The following is a 27,330-nucleotide window of genomic DNA, read 5'->3' on the forward strand; positions in this document are numbered from 1 at the left end:
ACAGATGTCCAGACACAATTCTTGGTTCGTATGTCTCCATCGCACAAGAATTGCGTTTGGACAATCAGGAGCAGAGATTCCCATCCCGGGCTCGCAGGATCTTCCAGGGGATCCGGCTGGAGCCTGGAAAACAAGCACACAGGGCACGGAGCCGCTGGCGGCCACGCTCCCGCCCCGGGCCCCGGTCCCCGATCCCCGGCCCTGCCGGAGCCGGCGCGGAGCCGAGCCGAGCCGTGGGAGCCGCTGCTCCGGCCCCAACAAGTTTCTAGCCCAGCCGCGGCGCTTCCTATCTCGATTCGATTGAATTGCACGGCGAGGGGTTTAATTTTATCGACTCCCTTCTTACCCCTCCTTAAAAAAAAAAAAAAAAAGTCCTTAGGAAAAAAAAAAGTAAAAATTAAACCAACACGAAGAGGAAAAAATAAGCCAGCAAACGAAAACCGGCGATTCATGCCTCGCAGAGCGGCTCGGGTGCGAGCGGCGCGCCGGGGCCGGCTGCCGCCGCGGGCGGCTCGGCGGGGACGCGGCCGCCGCCGCTCCTGCCGCGGGGGTTTAACCAGCGCCGACCGAGCGGCCCTCAAAATTCAGCCGCTGAAAAATCGCCGAGATTTACAAACGCGCAAGTAGAGGGGGGGAAAGGAAACAAACAAACAAACAAAAAAACAAAAATAAAATAACACCCCCCTCCAAAAAAATAAAAAACAACCAAAAAAAAAATTCCAGGCTCGTTCCCCGCAGCCCCTTCTCACCGAGCAGCTCCCACGAAGTTGGGAACAGATTCCCCCCTCTCCAGCGAGGGGCGATCCCGGCGCCGGCCCAGTCCCGGCGCTCTGCCCCGGCGATGCCCCGCGCCGCCGCCGCCGCCGCCGCCGCCGCCGCTGCCGCCCTGGCCCGGGCTCGGCGCGGAGGGGTCCCCGGCGGGGCGGGCGGGGGGGCGCCCGGCCGCCGACGGCAGCCACGGAGCCGCGACCCCCCCCCGCCCCGCAGACCTCGGCGCCGGCTTGCGGCGGGCGCCCGTCGCGTGTGACTAGTTTCCACGGGCCGAGGAAAAGTGTCGGCAGCCGGCGGGGCGCGGGGCGGCACCGGCACCGGCACCGGCGGCTCCGCGGGGCAAACGCCGGGGCGAGCGGGGCCGGCGGCCGCCGCGCTGCACCTGCTCCGCCCGCCGCCTCCCGCGGCCGCCGCGCCGGCTCGGCCCCCTCGTCCTCCACGTTGTATCCACCCGGGAGGGTCCCAAATCCGCCCGGGAGGGATGCGCACGCCGGGGCTCTGCGGGCTGCGCCGGGGCCGGGCAGGGCTTTTAGTTGAACGGCACAACAATAAATGTGTTGCAGAGCCGGCGAGAAAAGAATGGGGATGACCTTCAATTGGTACTGGATTTGAATAACACCACGGGGTGATAAATGCCCATTGTGTTTTAGGAGTAATGAATCTCCACTGTCTCTATAGCACAGAAACAGCAGCTGCAACCTGGAGCCAGCCATCTCTTAAAGACACAGCTCCCAAACGGCGGCCCCGGCCCGGCCCGGCCCGGCTCGGCCCGGCCCGGCGCCCCCCGCCGCCGCCCCGGTGCGTGGGGGGCCGGGGGCGCCGGGGCCGGGCTCTCCCCGCGCCGCCTGGGCGACAGCCGGGGTTTGCCCCCCTCCCCATCCCGGGGGTCCCGCCGGGCCGGGTCCCCCCTGCGCCTCCCACCCCCGGCTCGGAGCTGGCCGGAGCCGTGGGGACCCCCCCGGCGCTGGCGGTGGCACTGCCCGGGGGGCGCCTCGCCAGGGTCCCCGGGGGGGCCTTGGGGTCACCTGCCCCCCAGCCCCCCACCGCCGGGAAAGCGCTGCGGATAAATAATGCTCATTGTTTTCCCCTAATGAATATTACTGACTTGCAAGGCCGGCAGCTGCAGGCTCCGGGGGCATCGCCTGCTTCTCCCTGGCCGGGGGGCACCCAGGGCCCCGAGACACGCAGCCCCCAGCCCCAACCCGCTGGGGAGCCCAGGCGGCGGGGGAAAGCGGGGGGCCGGCCCCTACCTTCACCCTGCCGGCGCCCACCACCAGCCCTCGGCGCCGGCGGCGTCACCAGTGGGGCCGGGGTGTCCTGCCGGGTCCCTGGGCAGAGCCAGAGGGGCACCGGGGCGGGGGGGGGGTCGCTGCCCCCTGCCCTTCCTCGCTCTGCCCCGTCTCCTCGCGCAGGCACGGGCCACGTGGGGAGCGGGAAGGGTTCATGCTGCCAGAGCCGCTCTGCAGCCCCAAGGATGCTCGGAGCAGCCCTGCCGCGGGCGGCGGGGTCCCCCGCTCCGGGCAGCGTCGGGCCGAGGCTGGCACAGGCCGAGGCCACCGTTGGGTGACCCGTGTCCTCGGGTGCTCGGGGCGGGCTGGCAAACCCGACCCCGACCCTTCGCTCCGCCGGTGCCCCCAGCCCGGGCCGGGGCAGGTCGGCGGCTGCGGCCTGAGCGCGAGCAGGGGCTGAGCGCCGGGGCTCGGGGCAGGAGCGTGCCATTCGGGGCCAGCCTGGAGGCAGGGAGGCTTTTCCTCCTCGTTCCTGGCCGCTCGGGGCGGGCAGGGGTTTGCAACCGGGCACCCGCGGCCGCCGGAGACCCCCCGGGGAGGCGAAACCGCGGGGAAGCATGCTGGCGTCCCGGGCAGCCGGGCCCCGCACCGCGGCCGGGGGCAAGCGGTGCCTGCGGGGAGGAAACCTCGGCTGCGTGCGTGCGTGCGTGCCGGAGAGGCCGGGCTCCCCGGGCGCGGGAACGTGCTGCGCGCGCCTCCCTCCCGCCTGCCTCCTTACGCCTCCTCGCCCGCGTTATTAATAATAAAGCCCTTTCCTGCGAGTGTGAAAATCAAAAGAAATCAGGCTTTGGGGAGCGGGGGGGACGACGAAAAAAAGCATCAGTAACGACTCGGGGACCCTGAGCCGGCTGCAAAGGGTCGCCCGGGACCTGCGGCGCCTTCGGGAAGTCGGAGGCATCCCTTCGGCGGCGCTGGGCCCGCGCGCGGGGGGAAGCCCTCGCCGGCGCTCCCGGCCACGCCGGCATTGTTTTAGCCGCTGGACCTGCCGGCCTTTTAACTCGCTTTAATTCCTAAACGCTCTCCCCCCTCCCCAGCCCTTTTTTTATTTTTATTTTTATTCCCCCCCCCCTTTTTTCCCTTTTAAACTCTCTTCCCCAAATCTCGGGCCGAGTTAATGAAGTTATGTGATCCTATAAATGCGAATTGTCTAAACTTCTTCTCTTCTCCCCCCCCCCCCCTTTTTTTTTTATCTCTCTCCTCCTTGCTGCTTTCTGCTCCACTTGTAATAAAGAAAATATCTTGGCTGGTCTTAGCCAGTTGCTTGGCAACCTCAATTGAAAAAAAGAGAACAGAATGTAACCAATCCAGAGACAACCAAAAGATTTTGGTGACATGTGACCCCCCTCCGAAAAGGGCAGCCTTAAACTGTCCCTTCTGTCCTTTGCTCCTGACCGTCGGGGTATCGCTCCCTTCCCCCCGGCTCCTTAACACCAATAAATATGGATTAGCGAAATACTTTTTCCCACACTGATGAAAAGATCGGCTTGATCTTGCCACCTCCTTTATGTACCAACCTGACAAGTGTCTAAACTAAACGCGCAGGGGAGAGTCAAAAGCGGCGAGGGCAGGTTGGGGAGCCGGGGCCGGGCTGCCGGCGGGAGCGGGGCGCCGCCGGCACCATCGCCGTCGCCCGGCCGCGGAGCCTCCGCGGGCTTCCCGGAATAACGTGCCGGGCGTATCTGGGCCCAAAGAGAGGGCAAAAAAAGAAAAAAAACCATATATATATATATATAAAGAGAGATGTAGGCCGAGCGCCTGCGCTGAGCGGCTAGCTCAGAGCCCGGCTGGCTCTGGCAGGAATTTGCTCGCGCTCTGCTGCAGAGCCCGGCCGCATCCAGCCGGCGGCGGCGGCGCGAGTCGTCTGCAAATGAAATTTCACCCTGGAAAAAAACCGGCCGGGGCTCTCGGTTTCAGGCGGCGGGCGGCCGCGGGGCCGCCGCTGCCCTCCACCCGCCGCCGGCCGCCCCTTCCCCTGCGCCGCCGGGCGCCCGCCGGCCCCGCCGCCGTCTCCCAGGCCGGCCGAGCGCTGAATGCCTCTTTCAGCAGCCGTCCCCCTCTTTCCGAAAAGCATCACCTTGGCAGCTGCCTTCCTCCCGGAGGCTGCCAGGAACAAAAAAAAAATATATATAGGGCAAGGAGAGAGCGAGAGAGGGGAAAAAAAACAACCAAAAAAAAAAAAAAAAGGCCAATGAACTTGTTTCCAGCTTTGGCTTCAGAAGATCCGTCCAGCGACGGGAGAAAAATATTTCCCCTGTTACAAAAAATAAAGCGTCAGAGCCCTTCGGCGCTGGGCGGCCGGCGGCGACGCGGCCGAGCTCGGCGGGCAGGGCACACCGTAAGTTGGGCGCCTTCTCGAGCCCCTTTCCTGGCGTTTCCCGGGGGGCGGCCGGGGCCGGGCCGGGCCGGGCTGGGGGGTGAGGGCCGGGGCCGGCGCGGGGGGCCGTCCGAGGCCGCCGGGGCCCGGGCCGGCGGGTGGCGCGCGGCACCGGCGGCTCCGGCCGCCCGCGGGCCCCGGGGCGCACAAAGCCCCTTTGAGCCGCGCACAGAGGAGCCGCTCATCGGCCTCGGGCCCCCCGGGGGGACTTGTCCCCGCAGAGGCTTCGTCCCTCGGGGTCAGCTCAGGACCCGGGGGGGGGGCGGCTGGTCCCCCCCACCACCCCCCCTGCCCCGGGCAAGGCGGTGCGGACGGCGGCCCTCCCGCTCCTCAGGTGACGCGCGGGTGCCCGGGCGGGCGGCCAGGCCCAGCCGAAGCCCCCAGCTGCCCCGCGGCTGACGTGCAGGTGGCCCTCGAGGGTCCATGGAGGGACCCCGCGTCCCGGCCGCGGCCGGTCCCCCCCCCCCGTGACGATGACACCCCGTGAAGGCACCAGCCCTGGTCCCTGGGGGGCCCCCGTCCCTGCGGTGGGGAGGGCTGCGGGTGGGCGCCAGGGTTGGGACGGCAGCTCTGGTGGGACCTGGTGGGACTCGGTGGGACCTGGTGGGAACTGATGGGACCTGGTGGGACCCAATGGGAACTGGTGGGACCCAATGGGCCTTGGTAGGACCCAGTGGGACCCAATGGGACCCAGTGGGACCTGGTGGGAACAGGTGGAAACCAGTGGGACCTGATGGGAAACAATGAGACCCGGTGGGACCTGGTGGAACCTAGTGGAACCCAGTGTGACCTGATGAGACCTGGTGGGACCCAGTGCGACCTGGTGGGACCCAGGGTGACCTGATGGGACCTGGTGGGACCCAGTGGGACCTGATGGGACCCAGTGGAACCTGATGGGACCTGGTGGGACCCAGTGGGACCTGATGGGACCCAGTGGAACCTGATGGGACCCGATGGGACCCAGTGGGACCTGGTAGGACCTGATGGGACCCAGTGGGACCCAGTGGGACCTGATGGGACCCAGTGGGACCTGGTAGGACCTGATGGGACCTGGTGGAACCTTGTAGGACCTGGTGGGACCCAGTGGGACCCAGTGGGACCCAGTGGGACCTGGTAGGACCTGGTAGGACCTGATGGGACCTGGTGGAACCTGGTAGGACCTGGTGGGACCCAGTGGGACCTGATGGGACCCAGTGGGACCTGGTAGGACCTGATGGGACCTAGTGGAACCTAGTAGGACCTGATGGGACCTGGTAGGACCCGGTGGGACCTGATAGGAGCCAGTTCGCCACCGCCTTGCCCATAAGGACAGCTCCCGGTGCACAATAACGCAGCCCCGCTCCTGAGCCGGGAGCCGAAGGCCCTTTCCCAGCGCCGAGCGCCTTTGTCTCGCCTTTGTGATGGAAAGAGTCCCTCCTAAATCAATGCCATGACACCGTTATTGTCTCCTCGCTAGGAGTTTTTAAACTTTTCCCCCCCGAGGTCAGGAATGTGGCCGGTTTCTATTGGGACGGAGGAGCACGGGTGGGTGGGGGCCTGCGGGGTCACGCCGGCTCGGCGGGTCAGCCGAAAAACAAAACCTTTTGAAATACCTACTCTCCATCACTGCCAACATTGTCCCCTGCCAGCAGGGGCCTGGCACGGCCCTTCAATGGCCGCGGCCGGGCCGCCGTCCACCCCAGCGGTCAGCATCTGGGAACGCACAGAAGGGTATTGTGCTTGGGGACAGCTTTGTTTTCGGTCACAGCTGCCCGGGCTCGGACGGGGACCCACCGAAATCCTGGTGGGTGGGAGGGGAGGGAGGAGGCGGCGGCGGGTCCGGCAGCGCACGGGTCAGCGAGCCCCAGGGACGCCCGTCCCGCCGCGGCAGCTCCCGGCCGGGGCAGCCCCTCCGGAGAGGGGCAGAGCGTGGGGCCGGGGAGCGGGACCCGCCGCCCCAAATTTCTCCCCGATTCCTCCATTTGCCCTTGCTCGAAGCCGGCCGGCGGGGCCGAGGGCCAGGCGTCCCTGCGCCCCCGGGGTGGCGGAAGGGGGTTTCGCCCTCCTACCCCCCGGCCCCGGGGCTGGTGGCGCCCGGCTCGCGTCGGACACCCGGCGCCCGGGGACGCCCGGCTGCCGGCGAAAGGCGGTGGGTTTAGCAGCGAGCTGGATGGACCGCGCGGGGCGCCGGCTGCCTCACCGCGCCTGGCGCGCGGCCCGTGCGCCGCAGCGAGGCGCGTTGGCTGCAATGAGTTCGGTGGGTCTCAGCCCGCCGCATAAGCGGAGGCCGCGGCAGCGGGCGCGCGCTGGCAAGGCGCAGTTTGAACACGCGAGATAGGTTTAAGGCGAGGGTGTTGGCAGGTTGGAGGACTTGTCCCCCCCACCATCCTCCACCACCGCTCACATACACACTCTCTGCGGTTTTTTTTCAGTGTATGGGGTTTTTTTTTTGGTTTTCTGCAACCTAGCCTGAGCCTTTTAAATCAGGAAAAGGTGACGTTTTTGGGAACCAAGGGCTTTTTCAAAGGTTTTGATGAAAAACTTAGAAAATATCAAGGAAAGGGTGGAGAAAGGAGGCTGGAAATGGCATGAAAACCCCAGCCCCGGCTCCAAAAGCAACTTTATTCCTCAAAAAAACAAATTGCCCTGACGGAAACGTCAGCCAGTGCTAGCGGCTCTGTGGGACGGGAGGGCGCTTCACCCCCGTCTCGGGGGGCTCCGAGGCCCAGCGCAGCTCAGTGCTGCTGTGGATCCGCCTGCCACGGTGCCGGCGAGGGCTGGGGCCGTGCCCGGCGGATTTGGGGTGCCCGATCACCCCCCCCGGCACGTCCTTCTGCAGCGAGCTGGGGACATCGCTGCCGGCTGCTCCTGGCGGCGGGATGCAGCGGGATGTCTGGGCTGGACCAGCTCCCGCTGGCCTGCTCGGGCCCAATTCTGCGCCCAGCGGCGAGGCCGGGCCGCGGGCACCACCTGCCGGTCCCTGGGCCGGGCCGGGCCGGGCCGGTCGGCCCTGCGCAGACCTTGCTCGGCACGGCTCAGAGCCCGGCCAGCATCCCCGGGCACGCTCAGCGCCTGGCCGCCGGCCGCCGGCCGCCAGGGCTGCACGAAGAGTTGGAATGAAAAATTTAAAAAAAAAACCAAACCCCAAAGACGTTGACAGCCTTTCCGCGGAGGCGGAGGCTTGAAACACGAGTAGTCAAGACGCTGGGGTGGGAAGGGGCTTCCCCGGCGGGGGGATGCGGGCGGGGGGGCTGCACGGCTTCCGCTGCAGCCAGCGTGTCTCATGCCACTGCTGGTCTTGCAGGTGCCACCGAGCCGGTGACGGCCCGCGGCCCGGGCGCGCGGCGCGGACGGCGTGGGCGAGCGGCGCCCTCGAGGACCACGCCGGGGGTGCGCCGGCAGCAAGCTTCGGCCACCACCTGAACGCGTGCGCGTGCTTGCTTAGTTGTGCAGCCAAAATTTGCTGGCAGGGAGGTCATGTAAAGCGCAGCTGAGCGGCGGGCTGAAGGTGACTTCTAGTAACGTGCGTGAGCTACGCTAGGAGCCCGAGGCAGCCGGCCTGGGATGTGCACGTGGTGCGCGTGCATGTGCGTGATCTGTGTGTGCGAGCAGTGTGGGTGCAGACATTGCATGTTGTGCGCATGCAGGGTGTGTGTGGGTGTGTGCGGGTGTGTGTGCATGCAGAGTGTGCGTGCAGCTCATGTGCACACGGGGGTATGTGTGTGCACGTGCTGTGCATGTGTGTGTGTGTGTGTGTGTGTGTGCACATGAGTGTGCATGCAGCACTTGTGCACATGGCAGTACATGTGTGCGCATGCTCTGTGTGTGTGTGTGTGTGTGTGCATGCAGTGTGCATGCAGCACTTGTGCACATCCTGTGCGTGTGTGTGCACGTGTGTGTGCATGCAGAGTGTGCATGCAGCACTTGTGCACATGCTGTGTGTGTGTGTGTGCGTGTGTGTGTGCGCGTGTGTGTGCATGTAGAGTGTGCATGCAGCACTTGTGCACATGCTGTGTGTGTGTGTGTGCGTGTGCGTGTGTGTGTGCGCGTGTGTGTGCATGCAGAGTGTGCATGCAGCACTTGTGCACATGCTGTGTGTGTGTGTGTGTGTGTGTGCGCGCGTGTGTGTGCATGCAGAGTGTGCATGCAGCACTTGTGCACATAGGGGTACATGTGTGCACATGCTGTGCGTGGGTGGGTGGGTGTACGTGGGTGGGTGTGCAGATGCTGTGTGTGCAGAGCTGCACGGTGGTGTGTGTGTGTGGGATGTTATATGCACACCGGGTGCACCCAGGCACAGGCGTCGTCCACTCTATCTTCTTCATCTTTGTCAAAAAAGGGGGAAAATTGTAATTATTCCCTCCTAGGAATAACTGTGCTTTCAGCTGCGCAAGGCAAGGCGCAGGGTCCGTCGTTCTCGTGCTGGTTGCTGCCTGTTTCCGGCGTCTGTGTGCTAGTCATTTCGTCTGTCTGTGCCTCAGTTTCCCCACGGCGGGGTGCAGGTGCAGCACTGCTGCCCCCCTCCCTCGCCTGGCAAAAGGGAGGTGGAGGGGGGGGGCTGCTGCCTGATCTCCCAGTCTGCAGGCTCGGTGCTTGCCCTGCGCGGACCCTCGGGGCCCGCAGGGTGCCGTCAGCGGCCGCCGGACCGCCGCTGTCGGAAGCGTCCCCGGGGCGCTGGGAGGGGAGCTGGCATCTTGCAAACGGGACGGCACCCCGAGGCCCGGGCCCGGCTGGCCCCGGGTTGGGGCCGGGCTCCCAGCGCCCGCTGCGCCCCGGCAAGGCCGGGTTGGCGTGCGGCGGCAGCCGCGCTCGGCGCCGGGAGATGGCAGCAGCCGGCCGCGCACGGGGAGGAGGGTTCCCGGGCCTGCAGGGACGGGACCTCCCGGGGCAGCCCTGGCAGAGGTCCCCGCTCTTCTCCCAGCCGCCCTGGGCCACCCGCCAGCACCCCTGGGTGAGGGGACCCCTCTGGAGCTGCTAGGGTCCCCGGGAGCCCGGTGTAAATCCCGCTGCTGTCGCCTCGCGGAGCATCGTTCAGCCCCGGGGATGCTGATGCCGGTCCAGAGCAGGGTTAGAAGTGCCCGTTTCCAGGTCGCCGACACTTGCCCCGGCGCGTGATTAGCCACGGGTAACGAGGGCGCTGCCTGCCGGTGCTTCCGCCCTGCGGTCTCCCCATCCCCGACTGCAGATGGGGAAACCGAGTCCCGAGCCCAGCGCCGACCCGGGCCCAGCGGCAGGGAAAGGCGCTGCCCGCCCTGCTCCGCGCCGTCAGACCTGCGCTAACGAGCCCGAGGGGCAGCGAACGAGCCTCCGCTCGAGCCCTGCTCCTCCGTGGGCTGGGGAAGGCCGGCGACCGCTGCCAGCGCGCTGCGTTTGCCTTCCCGGGCCGGAGCCGCCGGCCGCCTCGGGGCGAGCGGCAGGGACGAAGGAAACGCGGCGCCCCGGCCCCAGCGCGTCCCAGGCGGGATGCGGGCCGCGTTCAGCCTTTTCTCTCTCACCGCTTCTGCTCTGGGGCTCTGTTTCTGCCCAGGGGGCTGCTGGAAATTTTCCTCCTCCCCAGCCCCATCCCCTTCACCGCTATATGTCTGGTGCCTTTTCAGAGATCGCCAGGAGCCGAGCGAAGCCGAGGTGCGGGGAGACGGCGCGAGAGCGGACGGGATCGCCGCCAAGGTTTGGCCGCCCCTGCTCCTCTCCAGGGCCCTGGCGACCCCCTGGCAAGGGGCGCTGGGCCGAGCCGCCGCCGTTTCGCCCGGGGATTGCGCCCGCTTTCCAGCCGGCGCTTGCTCGGGCGGCTGCGGACGCTGTTTACGGCGCTGGTGGTGAAGCAGCGGTTTTGGCCAGATGTTGCGAAGGCCGCGGGGCTGCCTGGAGCTGGGACGCGCCGCACGCCTGCCTCGGGCGGCCCCCGCGCCCCGGCCACCGCGCTGCCGCCGCCGGGAGCCGGCCTCGCCGCCTGCCGGCGGCCCCCTCCCTGCCTGGCCGGGAAGCGGGGGATTTGGGGCTCTTTAAAAATCATTTTTGGGGGGAGGGGGGGGTAAAACGCGGGGTACGCGGGGGGCGGGCTCCCCCGCGCCCGGGTGCGCAGCCCGCTGCGGCCGGTGGGGCCGCGCCGCAGCGGGGGTCCCGGCGGCGGGGGGGGGGGGGGGGGGGAGGGAGAACAGCGGGGGCCGGGCCGGGGGCGGGGGGTGCGCTGAGTGCGCCGGGTCTCAGCCCGGGCGCGGCCCGCCCCTTCCCCGCCCGCCGCCGCCGCGCTGCGCTGCGCTCCGCCATGGGCGCCGCGGGGCCGCTCGGCGCCTTGTTCGTGCTGCTGCTGCTGCTGCTGCGGGGCTCGGCCCCGGGCACGGCCCCCCCCGGCCCCGGCCCCGGCCCCGGCGCGGCCCCCGCCGCCCCCGGCCCCGCGCCGCCGCCGCGGCTGGTGCTGGCGCTGCTGGCCCGCAACGCGCAGCACTCGCTGCCGCACTGCCTCGGCGCCCTGGAGCGCATGGACTTCCCCGCCGGCAGCATCGCCCTCTGGTGAGGGGGCCCCCGGGGGGCCGCGGGGGCCCCGGGGGGTGATGGGGATCCCGGGGGGACCGGGGACCCCGGGGGGTGATGGGGACCTCAGGGGGACCGTGCGGGTAACAGGGACCCTGAGGGGACTAGGGAGGCAGTGGGGACCCTGGAGGGACCCTAAGGGGAAAGGGGGACTCCGGGGTAATGGGGACGCTGTACGATATGGGGACCCAGGGGTAACAGTGAGCCTGGGGGGGACAGTGGGGAGAGCAGGGGTAACAGGGACCCTGTGGGACATGAGGGTCCTGGAGGGACCATGGGGGGTAACAGGAGACCCTGTGGGACACGGGGCTCCTGGAGGGACCATGGGGGGTAACAGGGGACCCTGTGGGACACGGGGCTCCTGGAGGGACCATGGGGGGTAACAGGGACGCTGTGGGACATGGGGGTCCTGGAGGGACCATGGGGGGTAACAGGGACGCTGTGGGATATGGGGATCCTGGGGGGACCGTGGGAGACTGTGGGGGTAACAGGGACCCTGTGGGACACGAGGGGTCCTGGAGGGACTGTGAGGGTAACAGGGACCACAGAAGGGGTGAGGGGGCAACAGGGACCCTGAGGGGCCTGGGGAGGAGGTAATAGGCAGCTTGGGGGGACCGTGCAGGCAGCGGGGACTCTTGGGGGGTAACAGGGATCCTTGGAGGGCACGGGGGGATGGGGTCCCTTGGGGGGAAAGGGGGACCGCTGTGGGTAACAGGGATCCCTGTAGCTGCCCTGCTGGGAGCTGGGGATGCGCCAGGTGCGGGGTGGCACTGCGTGGGATGGGGGACCCGCTGGGCACCATGGGGGGGGCTGGGTGGGCTGCCCCATGGCGCTGCCCCTCCGACCATGGGGGCAGGAAGCCCCCCCTTTTCCCCTCCCAAAGCTGTGGGGCCAGCGAGGGGAAGGGAGCCTGGAGATCGGGGGGGACGCTACCCACATCAGCCCAAAACGCTGCCCCCCAACCCCCCGCGTCCTTCCCCTTTCCCAAGGATCCCCCAAAGCCCTTTACCGTGCTGGGGGCGGCCGGGAGCAGAGGCTCCCCCACCCCTCCGCTTCACCCGGCCTTGCAGCTTCTTGCCTGAGCTCCTCCGAAACTTTTCTCCAGCTGCTTTTAAAGGAAGGGGGGGGACAAGGCAGGGGCTGCCCAGGGACGAGGGTCCCGGCGGGCAGGGGTGAAGGATGTTTAGGGACTGGCAGGAGTCACCCAGCGGGTGCTGGGCAGGGGCCCTCGCGCCCGCTCCGCCGGGGCCCCCCGGAGTCTCCGGCCGGCAGGGCCGTATGGCGCTTTTAAAGAGCATCCGATTTCTTTGCCGTCTGCGCGTGTCTCTGCGCCGCTGCCCTGCCCTGCCTGGGAGCCCGAGCGGGACGCGGGAGCCGGCCGCCCCGGCTCTGCCCTGGTCCCGGGGGTCCCCAACGGCTCCGGCCCCAGGCGCCGTGGAGCGGCTCGGGGGGCTGTGCCAGCCCCCCAAAGCACAGGCTGCTAGTGCCGCTCGGGCCCCTTCGCAGGGGGAGCTGGGGACTCTGGGGTCGCCGCCAGCGTGCTCCCCTCCGAGCAGCTCCCGGGTGGGTGCAACGTGGTGCGCCGATGGCCGGGGAGGCAGCATCCGTCCTCTGCCCTGGCCCGCGCCCGTCCGGAGTGGCAGGCTGGGACTGGAAAGGCGAAGCTCGGCATGAGCTAATTTCAGCCTGCGAGAAGGATGGGCCGAGCAGAAACGAGAGCCAGCGGCCCCGGGCCGGCGTGCCCTGGCCGGAGCTGCGGCCAGCAAGGCAGCAATTTGGAAGCAATTACCCCTCTGCGCTCCCTCTCTTGCAAGCGCAGTCGTGATTACTTCAAATTACACGTTAATTTTCTGAGCAAATCCCGCTTCCTTCGTTTGCTGCTGTCAGTGTCTCGGCTCTAAAAGCGTTTATGGCGCTGGGAAGGGGGACTCGTCGCCCTTCGAAGGGGGAGCTGCGTCGCCGGGCCGCCGGTGCCGTCTGGAGTCGGGCGCTGTGATGTCCTGCTGCAGCACCGAGCGAGACCCCCGTGCACCCGGGCTAACCTGCCTGTTGCCTCGAACCCCGCCGTCCCCGTAGCGGGCAAAGCCCTGCTGCGCGGAGGGAAGCCGAGGCGCTCGGCGGCCGGGCGGCTTGCGCATTGCGTGTTAGAGCCAGGAGCCTGGTCTCGCTGCCTGGCTGCTCGCTGGAGCGACGACGCACGTTCGTAACGAGGTGGCGCTGAGCCCCGTCCGGTCCTTTTCCGCACAGGGACCTCCTCGAATCCCACAGGATGGCGGAGGCCGGTTTGGGGCCAGGATGCGGGGCCGAGCTGATGTCTCTGCCTCTTCTCCAGGTGTGTGACGGACCACAACTCGGACAACACCACGGAGATGCTGCGGGAATGGCTCGCGGCCGTGGGGAAGGACTATCACTCGGTGCACTGGCGGGCGGAGGAGGAGCCCAGGTGAGGCTGCAGGGCCCCATCCCGCTCCCTGCTCGGCTCCCAGGGAAAGCCCGGAGCAGGGGCTGGCTGCGAGATGCAGGCTGCAAGACCTGGGCGCCTCGCGCTCCCTCCTTCAGCCTCTCGCTGTTGCGTTCCCTTACGTGGGGGGTGCTTGACCCCTGCAGAGCTTTTTGCAGAAGATGCTCCATCGCCCTCCTCCAGTCTGGGGCGGTCCTGGCCTGATTTAGGACAGGGTCTAGGCACTGGCGTGCTGGTGGCATTGAAAATCATTGATCCGTTGGCATGGCGGAGGTCCGTCCCTCGCGCAGCCTGGTACCTGGGCTGCATGCATCCCTCGGAGCTGCCGGCGCAGCGCGGTTCGGGAGCCCCAGCCGGCGGCGTGGGGCCGCCCCGGCGCAGGCCCGCTCGGGGCGGGAGGCCCCGTACCTAGCTGCAGACAGCGAGAGCCTGTTTCCACCCGGCCCCTCCGGCTGGAATGCGTTTGCCGGGGAAGCCAACCCGAGGTGAAGCCGCGCCGGGCTCGTATTTCTCCCCCTCTCCCTGCTCGGGGAACCGCGTGGAGCCACACCGCCCGCAGGGACGCAGGGACCCGGGGCCGGGAGAGGGCACCCACCCAATCCCTCTGCTCCCGAGCGCGGCAACTGCCAGAACGAGCCTGCAGAGAAGCAGATGCTTCCCCGGGCTGAGCTGACTCAGCCAGCCGGCACGCGGTGCGCACCGAGTTTAGATGTTCCCAGCGACCGCTGTTAACCCCTGCTTTCCCCGCCGCAGCTCGTACCCTGACGAACTCGGTCCCAAGCACTGGAGCGACAAGCGCTACGAAAACCTCATGCGGCTCAAGCAGGAGGCTCTGACCTTCGCCCGGGAGCAGCGAGCTGATTACATCCTGGTGAGGAAAGTGGGAATGGGACGAGAGGGACCCTGCCCCAGACACCCCTCCCCCAAGAGCCACCTGGGTCCCCCCCCCCAGCTCTGGGGAAATGCTGCAGTGTTGGAGGTGGCAAACGTGAGTTATGGCCGGGGGTGGCAGATCCAGACGTCTGGGATGTGCATTTTGCCCCTAGTTTGTGGACACAGACAGCATCCTGACCAACAACCAGACCCTCAAGTTCCTCATGGCGCAGAACAAGTCGGTGGTCGCCCCCATGCTGGACTCCCAGACCTACTACTCCAACTTCTGGTGTGGGATAACACCCCAGGTACGCTATGGCGTCTGGCTCGCTGCATGGGGCTGCTGCTCGCCCCGAAAAGCCCCACTGGTGTTTTCCCCAGCCCCATGCCGCTCCGTATCCTCAGGAACGGCATCTTTGCGGCTCCCCTTGCTGCTGTGTGCTGTAGCGTAGGATGGAGGAGCCCGCGGGCATGGTCGAGGTGTCACGCCGGTGTGTGTCGTAGGGGTACTACCGCCGGACAGCTGACTACTTCCCCACCAAGAACCGCCAGCGCGTGGGCTGCTTTGCTGTCCCCATGGTTTACGCCACGTTCCTGATCGACCTGCGGAAGGAGGAGACATCCCAGCTGGCCTTCTACCCTCCCCACCCCAACTACACTTGGTCCTTTGATGATATCATTGTCTTCGCCTACTCGTGCCAGGCTGCCGGTGAGGCACTGGTGGCCTGTGGGAGGGTCATGGTGGCTCTGGGGTGGGTGGTGGGGCTGTTGGCCCAGGGGGCTCACCCACCCTCTCCGGCAGGCGTGGAGGTCCACGTGTGCAACCAGCAGCGCTTCGGCTACATCAACGTCCCCGTGAAGGCCCACCAGACGCTGGAGGACGAGCGCGTCAACTTTGTGCATCTCACGCTGGAAGCCATGGGTGAGCGCCTGCCGGTGAACTGCCCCCTGGGCATGTCCCCCTACCCCGAGCTGGGGCTCGTCCCCATGCTGCCCGTAGCCCCGCAGGGATCCCAGCGGCCCTGCTGCCTGTCGACGCCGCGTGGGGCTCCCTGGCTCCGTTGGCTTGGGGATGCTGCCGGCCGGGGTCGGTCCCCGCGGCGGCAGGGCTTTCCGGCCGCGTGGAGGCAGGTCCAGCCCCGCGTCCCGTCTCCCCGCAGTGGACGGCCCCCCGATGCAGCGCTCCAGACACATTTCCCTCCTGCCCAAGCCCCTCACCAAGATGGGCTTCGACGAGGTAAGTGCCCGAGGGACCCCCACGTCCCTTCTGGCGTCTGCGTGTCCTCGGTCCCTCCTCCTGCTCCCCTGCCGCGTCCTGCCGTTGAGCATCTCCCCACCGAGCGCGGTGGCAGGGTCGCTCCCCACGGCCGCGTGCTTTGTCCCTGTCGCCCCTCGTCCGCCACGGCCCGGTGGGTGAGCCTCCTCGCGTGGCCGCGGGGCGCCGTGCCCGACTTGGCCGGACCCTCCCCTTCCTCCCTAGATCTTCCTCATCAACCTGGTGCGGAGGCCAGACCGGCGCCGGCGGATGCTGGACTCCTTGCGGGAGCTGGAGATCGCCCCGCGGGTGGTGGACGCCGTGGACGGCAGGTGACCGCGCCGACGGGGACAGCCGGCCGAGGGCTCGGCCCCCGCTTTCATCCGGGGCAGGCGGTGAAGGGGGCGTGTGGGCAGCTCCGGGCGGCTCGCCCACGCGGCCCCTCGCCTCTAGCACCCTCAACAGCAGCGACATCAAGGTGCTGGGCGTAGACCTCCTGCCGGGCTACTACGACCCCTTCTCCGGCCGCACGCTCACCAAGGGCGAAGTCGGCTGCTTCCTCAGCCACTACAGCGTCTGGCAGGAGGTACGGGGCCGAGGCGGGCTCCGGCGGGCCGGGCTCGCCTGGGACCGCCAGGGCTGACGCCCCCCCACCCCACGCCCTGCCGCCCCGCAGATCGTCTCCCGGGGGCTGGAGCGCTCGGTGGTCTTCGAGGACGACGTGCGCTTCGAGGTCTCCTTCCCGGCGCGGCTGCAGCAGCTGATGGAGGAGCTGGAGCGGGCGCAGCGCGACTGGGACCTTATGTACGCGGGGCCGGGGGGGCGGCGCGGGGGGCCACCCGGGGCCCGGCACTGGCCCTCAGGCCTCACCCGCTGCCCCCGCAGCTACCTGGGCCGCAAGCAGGTGAACGCCGAGGACGAGGCGCCCGTGGAGGGCGTGCGAAACCTGGTGGTGGCCGGCTACTCCTACTGGACCCTGGCCTACGCCATCTCCCGCCGCGGCGCCCGCAAGCTGCTGGCCGCCGAGCCCCTCTCCAAGATGCTGCCGGTGGACGAGTTCCTGCCCATCATGTACGACAAGCACCCCAAGTAAGGAGGAGGGGGCCGCGGGGCGCGTTGTTTCTTCACCGCCCGTCTCCCCCCCCCCCCCATCCCGTCCCGTCCCGACCGCTCCGGCGGCGCTCATGCCGAAGGAAAACATCTGCGCCTATGAGCTCATTCCCCCCCGGACGCCGCTTGGCCGCCGGCTGCTGGAAAACGGCCCTCTGCCGGCGCGGGGCCGGGGGGAGCGGCCCGCGGGGCCGGGACCCCGCCGAGGGGGCAAGATGGCAAAACGGAGGGATTAGCGGTGGAAAGGGGAGGCTGGCGGAGGGGCAGCGCGTTTTAAGGTGGCCGGGCCTCGGGGCGGCCGCCGTTGGAGACGTTCCCTCGGAGCCGGGGAGGAGGGAGGGGGCCGCACAGCCGGGCGCGTTGCCTTTCCCGGCACCCCTTCTCCCAGCGTCGCGGCAAGCGTCCACCGTGCCCCGTCTTCCTCCCCGTCGCCTGCCCCGGCCAGTGGCTTCCCCAGCCCCAGGTGGTCAGAACTGCTTTTTCAGCCCTTTTTTCTCCACCGAGCCACGCTCTGTCTTGGGATTTGTTCTCCTGGGTCTGCTCTGCCTTCCCCAGCGAGGATTACAAGCGGCACTTTGCCCCGCGGGACCTGCTGGTGTATTCGGCTCACCCCCTCCTGGTGTATCCCACCCACTACGCCGGGGACACCAACTGGCTGAGCGACACGGAGACCTCCACCATCTGGGATGACGACTCCAAGAAGACGGGCTGGAACGGCTCACAGAAAACCCTGAAGGACGCTCGGGGCGGTGCGGGCCCCTCGCTGCGCTCGGCCACCCGCGACGAGCTCTGACGGTGAGCGAGGCCTCTGGCAGGACACGTGTGCGATCCCTTCCTCCTCGCCGCCGGCTCACGTGGTGCTGGCCAGGAGACGGGTGGGGGGCTGAGCAGCCGGAAAGCTTCTCCCTGGGAGCGTTGCGTCTGGATGCGTCACAGCCTCCCAGTTTGTTTTCGCTGCTTGACTCTCCCCCTTCTTCCCGTCGGACTCAAAGCACCAGGAAGCTGCGACAAGGCACCTTCTCTTCCAGGCAGGGAAACTGAGGCAGGAGAGGGCGAGGGCACAGCTCATGGCAGTGCAGTCACTGGTGGGGACCCAGGTGTCCTGAGTGGGGCTAGAGGAGAGCAGGAGACCACGTTCCTGCTCTTCCCATCTCTGTGCCTCTCTCCCCTGTCAGTCAAGCGAGGAAGGGATGAAGTTCCTTCACCTTCTGCAAAAGCCACCCTAGTTTGAAGAGTGCTGGAGGCATCTTGTAGGGGCACGTTTCACCCCGAAGGTCCTCTCTCTCCCGCACGTATTAAAACAGATGCCTGCTGCCCTGCTTCCAGGGCTGTATTTCCAAGGGAGAGACTGGGCGGGAAGACGAGCATGCCAGCTCCAGTGCTTGCTGCGCCCGAAGGCGGCACTGCCATGGTTAACGTTGGGTCAGACTTTCCCTGACAGGGTCCTGCTGTTTGAGGTTGCTAGTGTTGGCAGCGACAACCGCCCCGAGAGCAGCCAGACCGGGGGAGGCTGGAAAACGGTCCGCCCTTGGCCTTTATTCCAGGCGCGAACGCGTCGGAGGGCAGGGGCAGCCCGGGGGGTGCTGGGGGTTAACACGCTGGCCGTGCCCCGTTTCGCTCCTGCCCTGCTGGGAGCTGCCGGGCAGCTCTTCCCCGGCATTGGTGTCGCCTGGACCCGTGTGGGGGCAGATCTGGGGTGGTGCGTGCTGCGGCGTCCGGGGAGTTTGGTTTTTCACAGCCAGCTGTGCAAAGTGACCTTGGCTGGCTGGTGGAAGAGCCTGAGAGGAGGAAGGTGGGAAGAGCTTCCAGCCCCAGCGCAATGGGCTCAGCAGGCGGTCGCCCGTGGCGGGTTGCTGGCATCGAGGGCCGCGGCGGCCCCGGGATCGAAGGCAGGACTGATGGGGGTAGCAGGGGTTGGTTGTTTCTCTGCAACCAGCTTGGCCTTAAGCGCTAACACGGTGCTTTTCCTTTCTTCCTAGGGATGTGACACTGTGACCAAGGTGGGAACGTCGTGGGCCACTGCCCCACAGCTGGTCCTGCCCCCTCATGGTTGAGAGACACAGCTGCCCTGGCTGGATCCCCCCAGGGTCCTTCGAACCGTGCACGTGGCGGGCCTCGACACCGATTTGTCCCAAGGGCTCTGAGCAAGACCCCAGAGCTCTTTCTGTGCTCGATGGAGGGACTTGTGGACCTGTGGACCACGATGCTCCATCCTCCCTGGGGACACATCCCCCTGGGAGGGCAGGACGGTCCTGAGCAATACGAAACTCCACCCTCTCCTGCCAGTCTGGACTTTAGAGGGTGTTTTTCCGAGAGCCGGTCGAGCCGGGGGCTGTATGTTACCGTTCTTTTGTTATTCCTTGGACGTTGCCCGTGGATCTGTGGGTGCTGGAGAAAGCGGGGGGGGTCGCTCACGAGGTGGCAGGCTTTGCTCTTGCCACCATCTGGGCTTGTCCCTTGCCGGCGACGCACTGGGGCTGAAGCCCAGGGAGGATTAAACCGGACTTTATTTGAGCTGCGGTGCCGGGAGGTTTGCTGCGCTGGGCAGCGTTGCCCCACGTGAGGTTCCCCAGCGTGGCCCTCGTCCGGGTGGTCCCGCCTGGGGGCAAGATCCGTCAAGGGGGAAGGGAGGGAGGAAAGCGGGGTGGGAGGAGGAGGGAGCCGCCGTGGTGCCGCGTGTCGGTGCTTCCCTCGCCCTCCCGGGGGCTGGGGGCAGAGGCTGGCCGTGCGCGCGCCGGGGGCGAGAGCGGCGCGTCGTGGTGGCGTGGTTTGCGCTGGTGCGCTGAGGGCTTTAAACTGGGCAAGCTGGTCCCGTGGGGCGGAGGGCTGCATGGTGGGGGGGGGGAAACGCCTCATGGAGTGGGGTGGTGGTGGTGGTGGGGAAGCGTCCCCTTGCTTGGCGGAGGTGGCGCGGGGCCGAGCTGGGCTGGGGGGGCGAGTGTCTCCTGTGGCGCGCGCGGGGACGGGCTGGGGGGGGGGGGCTGCCCCCGGGCCACCCGCCTCCGGAGCGCTGGGGCCGTTGCCGCGGAGGTCGGAGCCGGGGCCCCGGCGGCCGCGCGTCGCCCGGGGAGGGGGAGCAGCCGGCCCGGCGCGGCCCTCGGCCGGGGCGTCCTTCGCGGGGCCGGCGGGCGCCAGCGGAAGGGCCGGGCGATGGCGAGCGGCCAGGCCGTGCCGCCGAAGGAGCGGCGGCGGCAGGCGGAGGTGGTGCGGCTGGCGGCCCTGTACCGGTGGCAGGACGGCGTCGCCGCCCTCCGCAACCGCCAGCCGCTGCTGGAGGAGCCCGAGGAGCCCGAGGAGCCCGAGGAGCCCGAGGAGCCCGACAGGGAGGCCTTGGAGGCGCAGCTGGCCGAGGCGTACCGCGTCTCCCAGGAGCTCCAAGAAAAGCTCACGGCGGAGAAATCGCTGCTAAGTAACACACGGGGGGGGGGGGAGTGCGTCGGACCCCCTGCCCTTCCCTCCTTCCTTCGCGCCCCGCGCTCCTCCTCGGGGCTAGGGGAGGCCGAGCCGCTGCGCCTTTCCCTGCCGCGCGTCCCCCCACCCCAGCCCGCCTGCCGCCTCGTCCGGGGCAGAGCAGGCCGAGGGGGCTCCGGGCTGGGGGTGGCGCTGGCGGGGGGGTCGCAGCCGGAAGGCCCCCGGGGCGGCATTGGGGCAGAGCCCTACCCAGCCGACGCTGACGGGAGCGATTTGCGCGGATGGTGCCAGCACAGGGTCTGGCCTTGGAGCCAAAAGCCTGACACCGGCTTGAGCACCAGCGCGTGCAGCTGAGGCCCGCCGGGCGCCAGCTTGTGTCGGGTCTGTGGCCCGATTCGGAGGGGAGGCGTGTGCTTTTCGCGAGGCGGCGCGTGCCGTGCTGAACCTCAGCTCTCCGGAGCAAGCAAGCGCTCCGCAGGGCAGCGTTCGGCTGAAAACCGAGGGTTGCCTGGGGTGGAGGAGCGGTTTCCTTAGAAATGCTGCCACCGACCTTCGTCCGGGGCAGCTGGGGGAGAGCTGAGCTCCCTGCCAGGCCCCTAGTGCCACCTCCTCGCTCCACCCCTGCCTGGCACCTGGCTGCCCCTTTTGGCACCGGACTAGCAGCTGGGTGGGTGCTGAGGACACCTGGTTGCCACGATCCCCAGGGTGGGTGCAGCTGCTTGGCACCCCGCAGCAGGCCTGGCGGGAGGGACCGCTCGGGGTCTCTTTGGCAGGTGAGCAGGTGGAAGAGCTCGGGTTACAAAAGGGAGAGCTCAAGGCCAAAATCACATTGCTGGAAGAGCAACTGAAAAAGGAGGAGGAGAAGCATGAGGTCATAGTCAAGATCCTGGAGCAGAAAGCAATGCTGGACAAGGAGAGGTCTGTCTGGGGATGAGAGAAGCTTCCCTAAGTCCTCTTCCTGCCTGTTCCTGTCACTTTGCTGTGCCTCAGTTTCCCTGCAGCTGGGGATGTGGGCAAGCGCTTTCCTAGGCTGCCAAGGCTGTCAGGGGAATTGGGGCTGGAAGAGTGGGTGACACGGAGGTGCTCCAGCAAGTGTTGTGAGGGATGGAGTGAGCCCCCGTCCTGGCATGGCAGTGGGTACACCTGGGGGTAGCTGCAAGCCGTAGCCCTGCGGACGTGGGCTGCTCCCTTCACCTACAGTTTGGCGGGCTGTGCCCCCTTTTCCCCACAGCCTGATGAAGGAGATGGAGCAGCGGGTGGAAACTTTGGCAAGTGAGGCTCACAGGAGCATGTCCGAGACCACCCAACAGGTCATCCAGGAGAACGTGGCCCTCAGGGCCCAGCTGGGCAGGTTGAACAGCTACAACAGGGACCTCCTGAAGGATAACGAAGAGCTCCAGGCAGTCATACATGACCTGAAGATGCAAGTGGATCTCCTGGAGGACAGGGAGAAGGAGATGGCCAGGCGCATGATCTGCAACCGCAAGGTCCCAGCCCCCATCCGGGGGAGGGATTGCTGGGCAGCAAAGGGGCTGACACAGCCACGTGCAGTGTCTGTCCTCCTCTCCCTGGCGAGCTGGTACTGGGGCTCTCTGAGCACTGGAGCAGCTTTGTGGCGTGGAGACAGCGCGCAGGAGGGGAAGCAAGTGTAGCAAGGGTAGCGTGGCAGGGGTGGAGAGGTAATGGGAGGCTGGGGATATCTGTCCTCTGCCTCCTTGCCTATCTCCTGGTCGCAGGTAATCTCGACACTAACCACGTTATGTGAGATGCTCCAGGGGCTGGGGGACGAGAGCGAGTGGAAGAAGGTCCAGGGCCAGCTGGAGCAGCTGAAGGAGGCAGCAGCGATGCTGCGGTACGTGTGACCCAGCAAGGCTCCTGGGTCTGTTCCAGCGCCTGCTGGGAGGTGGGTGAGAGGCTGCTCTCTCTGCGGTGCTGGACCCAGCAGACCTCGCAGGCCTAAGTAACTTGGACAGGACCTGCCAAGTAGAGCCCAGGGCCTTTGGGAAGCAGCACTAGTGTGGGGAGAAACTGTTCCTTGGGCTGCCCTGTCTGGCATGAGACCTACAACAGATCTTGCCAGGAGGAGCCAGAATTTCCCCAACTGTTGAAAACGCCAGTGTTTTGGAGAAAAAAAAAATCTAACTCCAAAACTGTGAGGACAGCCCTGAAACTTCCCAGCCAATTGCTTCGGCTCAGTGAGCAGATCTTGTGTGTTGGTGAGGTATAAAATTCCAGGCGGCTCTTGATTTCCACTGTTTTTAACAAGGCCAAAGTGGTTTTGGAGCCTACAGACGTCAAAACACGAAACTCACCATGAGGGTGAAAAGAGGGACGCACCACTCAAAAAGGACCCCCCCCCCCAAACCTTTGCTAAAGCCCCCCGAGATCAGCGTTTTCCTGAAAGCCAGATAGCTCCAAAGAGCTGCAGCAGAGGAAGCACAGAAAGGCAGAGCTGGCCATGCGGGGGGCACCGACTCTGGCCCCCAGCCTGGCCAGGCTCAGCACCTGCATGGTATTGCCTACCTCCCGCAGCTGCCAGGAGGCCTCATGGGGGAAGGCAAGGAAGGCAATGTCTGAACAGCACCGCCAGGCTGGGGCCTTGAAAGAGGCGATGAGGCGCATGGGGAGCGTGGAGAGTATTCTGAGCGAGGGCAGAGCCAGCAGCCAGGACCTCAGGGAGGTGAGAGGCTGCGTGGCGGTCCCTCCCCAGCCACACCAGTTGTGATGGCACAGCTGTGCCCCACCTCACACCTCTTCCGTCTCTGTATGCCAGTGATCCTGTCTTCCTCGGCAGGCAATAGCCACGAGGATCCCACTGGAACCAGTGACTTTGCCTTGTACCCTGCTGGGTTGGAGCCCAGCGGTTATCACAGCAGGCACCCACACCAATTCCCTCTTGTCCCTGTGCAGAGGCCACCAGAGAAGATGGGAAAATCCTTGCACTGGGCCAGGTTGCGGAACCTGCTGATGATGCAGCAGGTGCAAAAGTCCCCAGTGGAGAGCGTGCTGCTGGCTTTGAAGAAGGATAGCAAGACCTGTGAACTAAATGCACCCAAAAGGAGGTACACTGCACCCCTCTCTGGCACGCATGCAGCCTTCCTCCTCCTGGCACATTCAGCAGGGCCCTGCTAAGGCACCTTCTGCAGGGGTCAAACCCTGCAAACTGGGGCCACGTTGCCTCCGTCCCCTTCTTTCCCTGAGTGCCTGCTCTCCCATCTGGCCCTGCAGCTCCAGCACTATGCAGCCAGTCTTCCCCCCAAAAGCCTTCCCTGCAATCTCTAACAAGGAGCCCTTCAGGATGCAGCTACTTGTATCCCACCTCATGCCTAAACTGAGAGGCTCCAGCCACCTTGATGGGCCACCCCTTCTGGAACCGCCTGTGCCCCTGCCGCAACCTGAAGGTGAGGCACCAGGCAGAGCTGGAGGACCCCTCACAGGGGTTGTCAGGCTCCCATTGCTCATCCCTTTCCCTCTGAAGTTTCCCTCCAGCTTGGGCTGTGGGAACAGGGACATGAACATGGATTTGAGCCCTAGAGAGCCCAACCATGTCCCCTATCTGCCACATTTGCACTGTGCCTACAGCCCATGATGAATTATAGCCCGTGAGACGGACAGGAAGATACCCAAAGCTCCAGCCAGGGCGAGCCCAGCGCTCAGGGGTGGCCAGAGTTCAGCTGGCAGCGCAGGGGAGAGCACAACGGGACCTTGCCCTGCAGGCAAAGGAGCAGGGCAGAGCTGGGGCTGTGGGTTTATTTCACGTCTGTGCAAAACTGCCTTATAAAGCAGAGGTTTGCTGCGAAAGAAGCCGACTGGATCCGTACAGGTGAAGAGAATGGGGCTGGAATGGGACTGTCCTAGTGTCCTGCCAGGATGCCTGGCAAACCCCACTCTGCTCGGCACCACGGTCACCCAGGAGAGCTCAGAGTGCCCTATCCATCATCCACACAGGTCCTCAAGGGTTAGTGTCACCCCCTGTCCCCTGGCTCTCCTCTGGGCGCTCTCCTCTGCAGGATGTGCTCCAGCAGGCAAGCGGCTGCCTGGGCCAGGACCTGCTGCAGCACCTCCTGCTCCCTGCTGCTGAACGGGCCCAGGACGTAGCAGGTCACCGTCGTTTCGCCCTCCGGCCGCCCGATGCCGACCCTGAGCCGTGTCATCTCCTGTCGAGGAAAAAAGAGTGCCTGGAGGAGCTGTTGGTGGCTGGTCCCCACCAGCAGGCACCTGAAGCGGCCAGGCTCAGAGGGGAGCTCCCCCCAGGCACATTAGGATGGCAGAGGCACCGAGGCTGGGAGAGGAGCCCAGAGCCCCTAGAGCTGGCTCTGAGCGGCTCGAGGGGACGAGGGACAGTGCTGCACGGGGGTGGTGGGCCGGGTGACAGTGAGGGAAACGGGCCTCCCCACGCTCCCCTGGGGTTGTTTCGGGCCCTGTTCCAAAAAACAGGAGTTTGGGAAGAGGCTTTTGTCGGGCTCTGCTGGGCCCCAGGCTGCTGCCAGGCCAGGCGGATCCGCTTGAGCTAATTGTTTCCATGGCCTCGACTGGGGCCAAGCCAACGTCAGGCCCTCTGGGAGGCGCAGGCCGAGGGAAGGGGGCTGGGGCTTGTCCAGGGGCGCGGGGGGGATGACAAGCCAGCACCAAAGCAGGGGCAGGACGGATCCCCTTCCCCAGGGGCCCACTCACGTCGGAGTGCAGAGCGCTGATGCAGGATCGGACCCCGTTGTGTCCCCTAGGGAGAGAACGACAAAACCCACCGTTAGTTTGTGGGAGACCCCCCGCCACAGGACGGTGCTTGGGATCCCTGGCTGCAGGGACGCGGGGACACGGTCCGTCCCACCCAGGGGATGCAGCTCCTGCGCCCTAACTCTGCAAGCAAGTCTGTACTCCCCGGGGCTGAGAGTGGCTGGCGGCAGTGGGGAATGAAGGGAAGCAGGGTTGGGACAGCACGTTCTGCGTGTCTCGGCTCTTGCTGCAGCTGGTGCATGTGCGACTGAGCCCCAATACCCTTCTGGGCAGCAGCTGCTGAATTTGAGCAATCTTGCTGCAGCAGGATGGGAACAATTTCTCAGTTTCTAGCACCATCAGCCCCCCCAGCCCACAGCGAAAGAGTTCCTAAGTTGTCTTGGGGCTGATTCAGGAGCTGACGCTGGAGCTGGCAGAGTGGAGGCATCAGGCCCTGGGGTACTACATAAAGTCCATACGGTGCAGCTGATGGGCTGGATCCAGCCCGCAGCCCCCTCCAGGAGGCTCCCTGCCTTTTCTCTAGCAGGACAGGAATCGAGAGGCTGGCCAACCAGCCAGCTGTTGCCTCTGTATCTGGGATCAGGCCCAGGGCTTGGCGCTGGGGCTGCAAGCACTGGCAGGCTGGCGGTATGGGGCCAAGAACTGCCCTGGTGCCCAGAGGGGCACCGCAAAGCCCCAAACCAGCTCGCACAGGCAGAGAGCCTGGGCCACCCGGAGCGGCTCAGAGAGCCGCTGCGACATTATTGTGCTCCCCTCCTTCTCTCCCATACCTTGCGCTGCCTCCCTGCTTGAACGCCACCTTCCCCAGGGCCTTGTCCAGGTCATCGTGAACCAGGTAAATGTCTTCCGGGCCCATGTTGTACATCTTGGCTTTGGAAACACAAATATGGCCCAAGAAATGAGCAGGAGACAGATTTCACTGTGCCCCGGGCCCAGAGCGGGGCTGCAGGGACCCTGTGCTGCAAGGCAGGGGGACACAGCAGGGCTGTAGCGGGGGCCAGTGGTGCGTGGTGTGCAGAAGAGCCTGGGCTGCTCTGCAACCAGCCGGTTCCTCTGCACTGCCGGGGCCACCCAGCAGCTTCGGACCGTGTCCAGGAGGAGCTATGAGTCAAGGGGGAGGTGGGTGTATAGAGAAAAGCCCTACATGGGGGGTCTGAGGGTACAGCAGACCCAGGGCAGAAAGCGCGGCCCTGGACTAAAGTAGCAGAAGCCCCACGGGAGCCTGGGGACCCGCGAGCCCCGTCGGGCTGGTCCCCGGGGGCGATGCCGAGCTGCTCACCGGCGCTGGCGACGCTGAGCCCGTTGAGGTTCATGAGCCTCCGCGGCTTGAGCAGCACCAGCTCCACGCCGTGCGCCGTGGCCACGGCTACGTCAGCGCAGCACCGCCCGTCCGCTCGCCACCGGTCGGCCACCGCCAGCCGCCCGGCCAGCCGGTCCAGCACGGCCATGCCCACGCTGTGCCGCGTCCCTCGCAGCCCGTAGTTGCCCAGGCCTGCCACCTGCCCCGCACCCCGGCCGGGCCGTCAGCCAGGCCTGCTACTCCCTCCATACCCGATCCCCCAGTGCTCCCCCAGACCCACTCACGCCACACCCGCTCCCCTCCAGACCAGATCCCCGGCTGCTTCTCCAGACCTGAGCCCCTCCAGACCCGCTCCCCTCCATACGCGGTCCCCCAGGGCTCCCCCGGCTCTGTTTCCCGTTAGACCTGATCCCTTTCAAACCAGATCCCCTGGGTGCTTCCCCAGACCCATTTGCCCTCCAGACCAGATCTCCAGACCCGATCCTTTGCAGACCTGATCTCTTCCAGACCTGATGCCCCAGTGCTCCCCCACACTTGATCCCATCCAGACCCCATCCCCTGGGGCTCCCCCAGGCCTCATCCCCTCCAGACCCAATCCTCCAGTGCTTCCTCAGACCCATTTCCCCCCCAGACCCGATCCCCCAGGACTCCCCTAGACCCGATCCCCTCCAGCCCCGACCCCCCGGTGCTCCTCCAGCCCCAAACCCCCCAATCCGATCCCCCAGCCCCGATCCCCCGGTGCTCCCCCAGCCCCGATCCCCCCGCCCCGCTCCCCCCCCCCCGCGCCCCCCCGCGCCCCCACCAGGACGCGCGGCCCCGCCCGGCTCACGAGGGCCCGCGCGCGCCCCGCCAGCCGCGCCGCCTGCATGCCGCGTCGCCCCGCCCCCCGCCGCAGCACGTCACGCCTCCCGCCGCCCCGCCCCACCCCGCGCGCCGCTGCCATCTTGCTTAAGGGCAGCGCCGCCATCTTGCTTTAGGGCGGGCGGGGGCTGGCGGTGGGGGTTCCTTGGTGCCTAGCTTGGCCTCCCTCCGGCCCCCCGGGTGCCTCGCATGCCCTCTCCCTCCCTGGTGGTTGAGGCCCAACCGTCGAGGTGGCCTGTGTGAAGGTCAAGCCGGCTGCTGCGGCCTCCTTTACTCGGCCCCTTCCCGGGCCTGGGCCGCTGCGAAGCAGCCGCCTGGCTGCAGCGGGCTGATACATCCAGCTGCTGCCTGTGTGCCTGGGCCCACCGGTGGGGTCCAGCC

The 27,330-nt window shown here is 66.8% G+C and overlaps 3 protein-coding genes across 6 annotated transcripts; 2 read left to right on the forward strand and 1 right to left on the reverse strand.

The window, feature by feature from the left end:
- The first annotated feature begins 4,022 nt into the window (after positions 1-4,022).
- Positions 4,023-19,157, forward strand: CERCAM (cerebral endothelial cell adhesion molecule). 3 transcript variants are annotated; one of them, XM_068914990.1, is made up of 14 exons: positions 4,023-4,395; positions 10,011-10,080; positions 13,277-13,387; positions 14,159-14,276; positions 14,452-14,586; positions 14,783-14,987; positions 15,081-15,200; positions 15,439-15,515; positions 15,759-15,865; positions 15,987-16,119; positions 16,210-16,337; positions 16,419-16,622; positions 17,199-17,438; positions 18,623-19,157. In XM_068914990.1, exons 3-13 carry the CDS (start codon positions 13,314-13,316, stop codon positions 17,434-17,436), a joined length of 1,539 nt encoding a protein of 512 aa, XP_068771091.1. In that variant the 5' UTR covers positions 4,023-4,395; positions 10,011-10,080; positions 13,277-13,313; the 3' UTR covers positions 17,437-17,438; positions 18,623-19,157. The 3 variants fall into 3 exon arrangements, with proteins under 3 accessions (XP_068771091.1, XP_068771092.1, XP_068771090.1); XM_068914991.1 differs by lacking the exon at positions 4,023-4,395 and adding an exon at positions 6,035-6,144; XM_068914989.1 differs by lacking the exons at positions 4,023-4,395; positions 10,011-10,080 and adding an exon at positions 10,696-10,923.
- Positions 19,158-19,793: 636 nt separating this feature from the next.
- Positions 19,794-23,853, forward strand: CFAP157 (cilia and flagella associated protein 157). Its single transcript, XM_068915351.1, has 7 exons — positions 19,794-20,052; positions 20,828-20,972; positions 21,286-21,541; positions 21,791-21,906; positions 22,587-22,734; positions 22,965-23,116; positions 23,283-23,853. Exons 1-7 carry the CDS (start codon positions 19,794-19,796, stop codon positions 23,641-23,643), a joined length of 1,437 nt encoding a protein of 478 aa, XP_068771452.1. The 3' UTR covers positions 23,644-23,853.
- Positions 23,854-23,981: 128 nt separating this feature from the next.
- PTRH1 (peptidyl-tRNA hydrolase 1 homolog) lies at positions 23,982-26,966 on the reverse strand. Of its 2 annotated transcripts, none has more exons than XM_068914840.1 (5): positions 26,918-26,966; positions 26,068-26,287; positions 25,559-25,658; positions 24,729-24,774; positions 23,982-24,211 (listed from the first exon to the last, which is right to left on the reverse strand). In XM_068914840.1, exons 1-5 carry the CDS (start codon positions 26,954-26,956, stop codon positions 24,020-24,022), a joined length of 597 nt encoding a protein of 198 aa, XP_068770941.1. In that variant the 5' UTR covers positions 26,957-26,966; the 3' UTR covers positions 23,982-24,019. The 2 variants fall into 2 exon arrangements, with proteins under 2 accessions (XP_068770941.1, XP_068770940.1); XM_068914839.1 differs by having other exon boundaries at positions 26,891-26,966.
- Between the last annotated feature and the right edge of the window lie 364 nt (positions 26,967-27,330).

This window comes from Struthio camelus, chromosome 20, assembly GCF_040807025.1.
Source record: "Struthio camelus isolate bStrCam1 chromosome 20, bStrCam1.hap1, whole genome shotgun sequence".
Classification (NCBI taxonomy): domain Eukaryota; kingdom Metazoa; phylum Chordata; class Aves; order Struthioniformes; family Struthionidae; genus Struthio; species Struthio camelus.

Excerpts from the sequence above, each read along its gene's own strand:
- CERCAM (XM_068914989.1), top strand. The coding sequence starts at position 10,892 with ATGGACTTCCCCGCCGGCAGCATCGCCCTCTG. Across the intron at positions 15,516-15,758 it reads CCAAGATGGGCTTCGACGAG|ATCTTCCTCATCAACCTGGT; the intron begins GTAAGTGCCCGA and ends CTTCCTCCCTAG. Across the intron at positions 15,866-15,986 it reads GTGGACGCCGTGGACGGCAG|CACCCTCAACAGCAGCGACA; the intron begins GTGACCGCGCCG and ends CCTCGCCTCTAG.
- CFAP157 (XM_068915351.1), top strand. The coding sequence starts at position 19,794 with ATGGCGAGCGGCCAGGCCGTGCCGCCGAAGGAGCGGCGGCGGCAGGCG. Across the intron at positions 20,973-21,285 it reads GCAATGCTGGACAAGGAGAG|CCTGATGAAGGAGATGGAGC; the intron begins GTCTGTCTGGGG and ends TTTTCCCCACAG. Across the intron at positions 23,117-23,282 it reads CTAAATGCACCCAAAAGGAG|CTCCAGCACTATGCAGCCAG; the intron begins GTACACTGCACC and ends CTGGCCCTGCAG.
- PTRH1 (XM_068914839.1), bottom strand. The coding sequence starts at position 26,956 with ATGCAGGCGGCGCGGCTGGCGGGGCGCGCGCGGGCCCTCGTGAGCCGG. Across the intron at positions 24,775-25,558 it reads AAGCAGGGAGGCAGCGCAAG|GGGACACAACGGGGTCCGAT; the intron begins GTATGGGAGAGA and ends TTCTCTCCCTAG. Across the intron at positions 24,212-24,728 it reads TCAGCGCTCTGCACTCCGAC|GAGATGACACGGCTCAGGGT; the intron begins GTGAGTGGGCCC and ends TTTCCTCGACAG.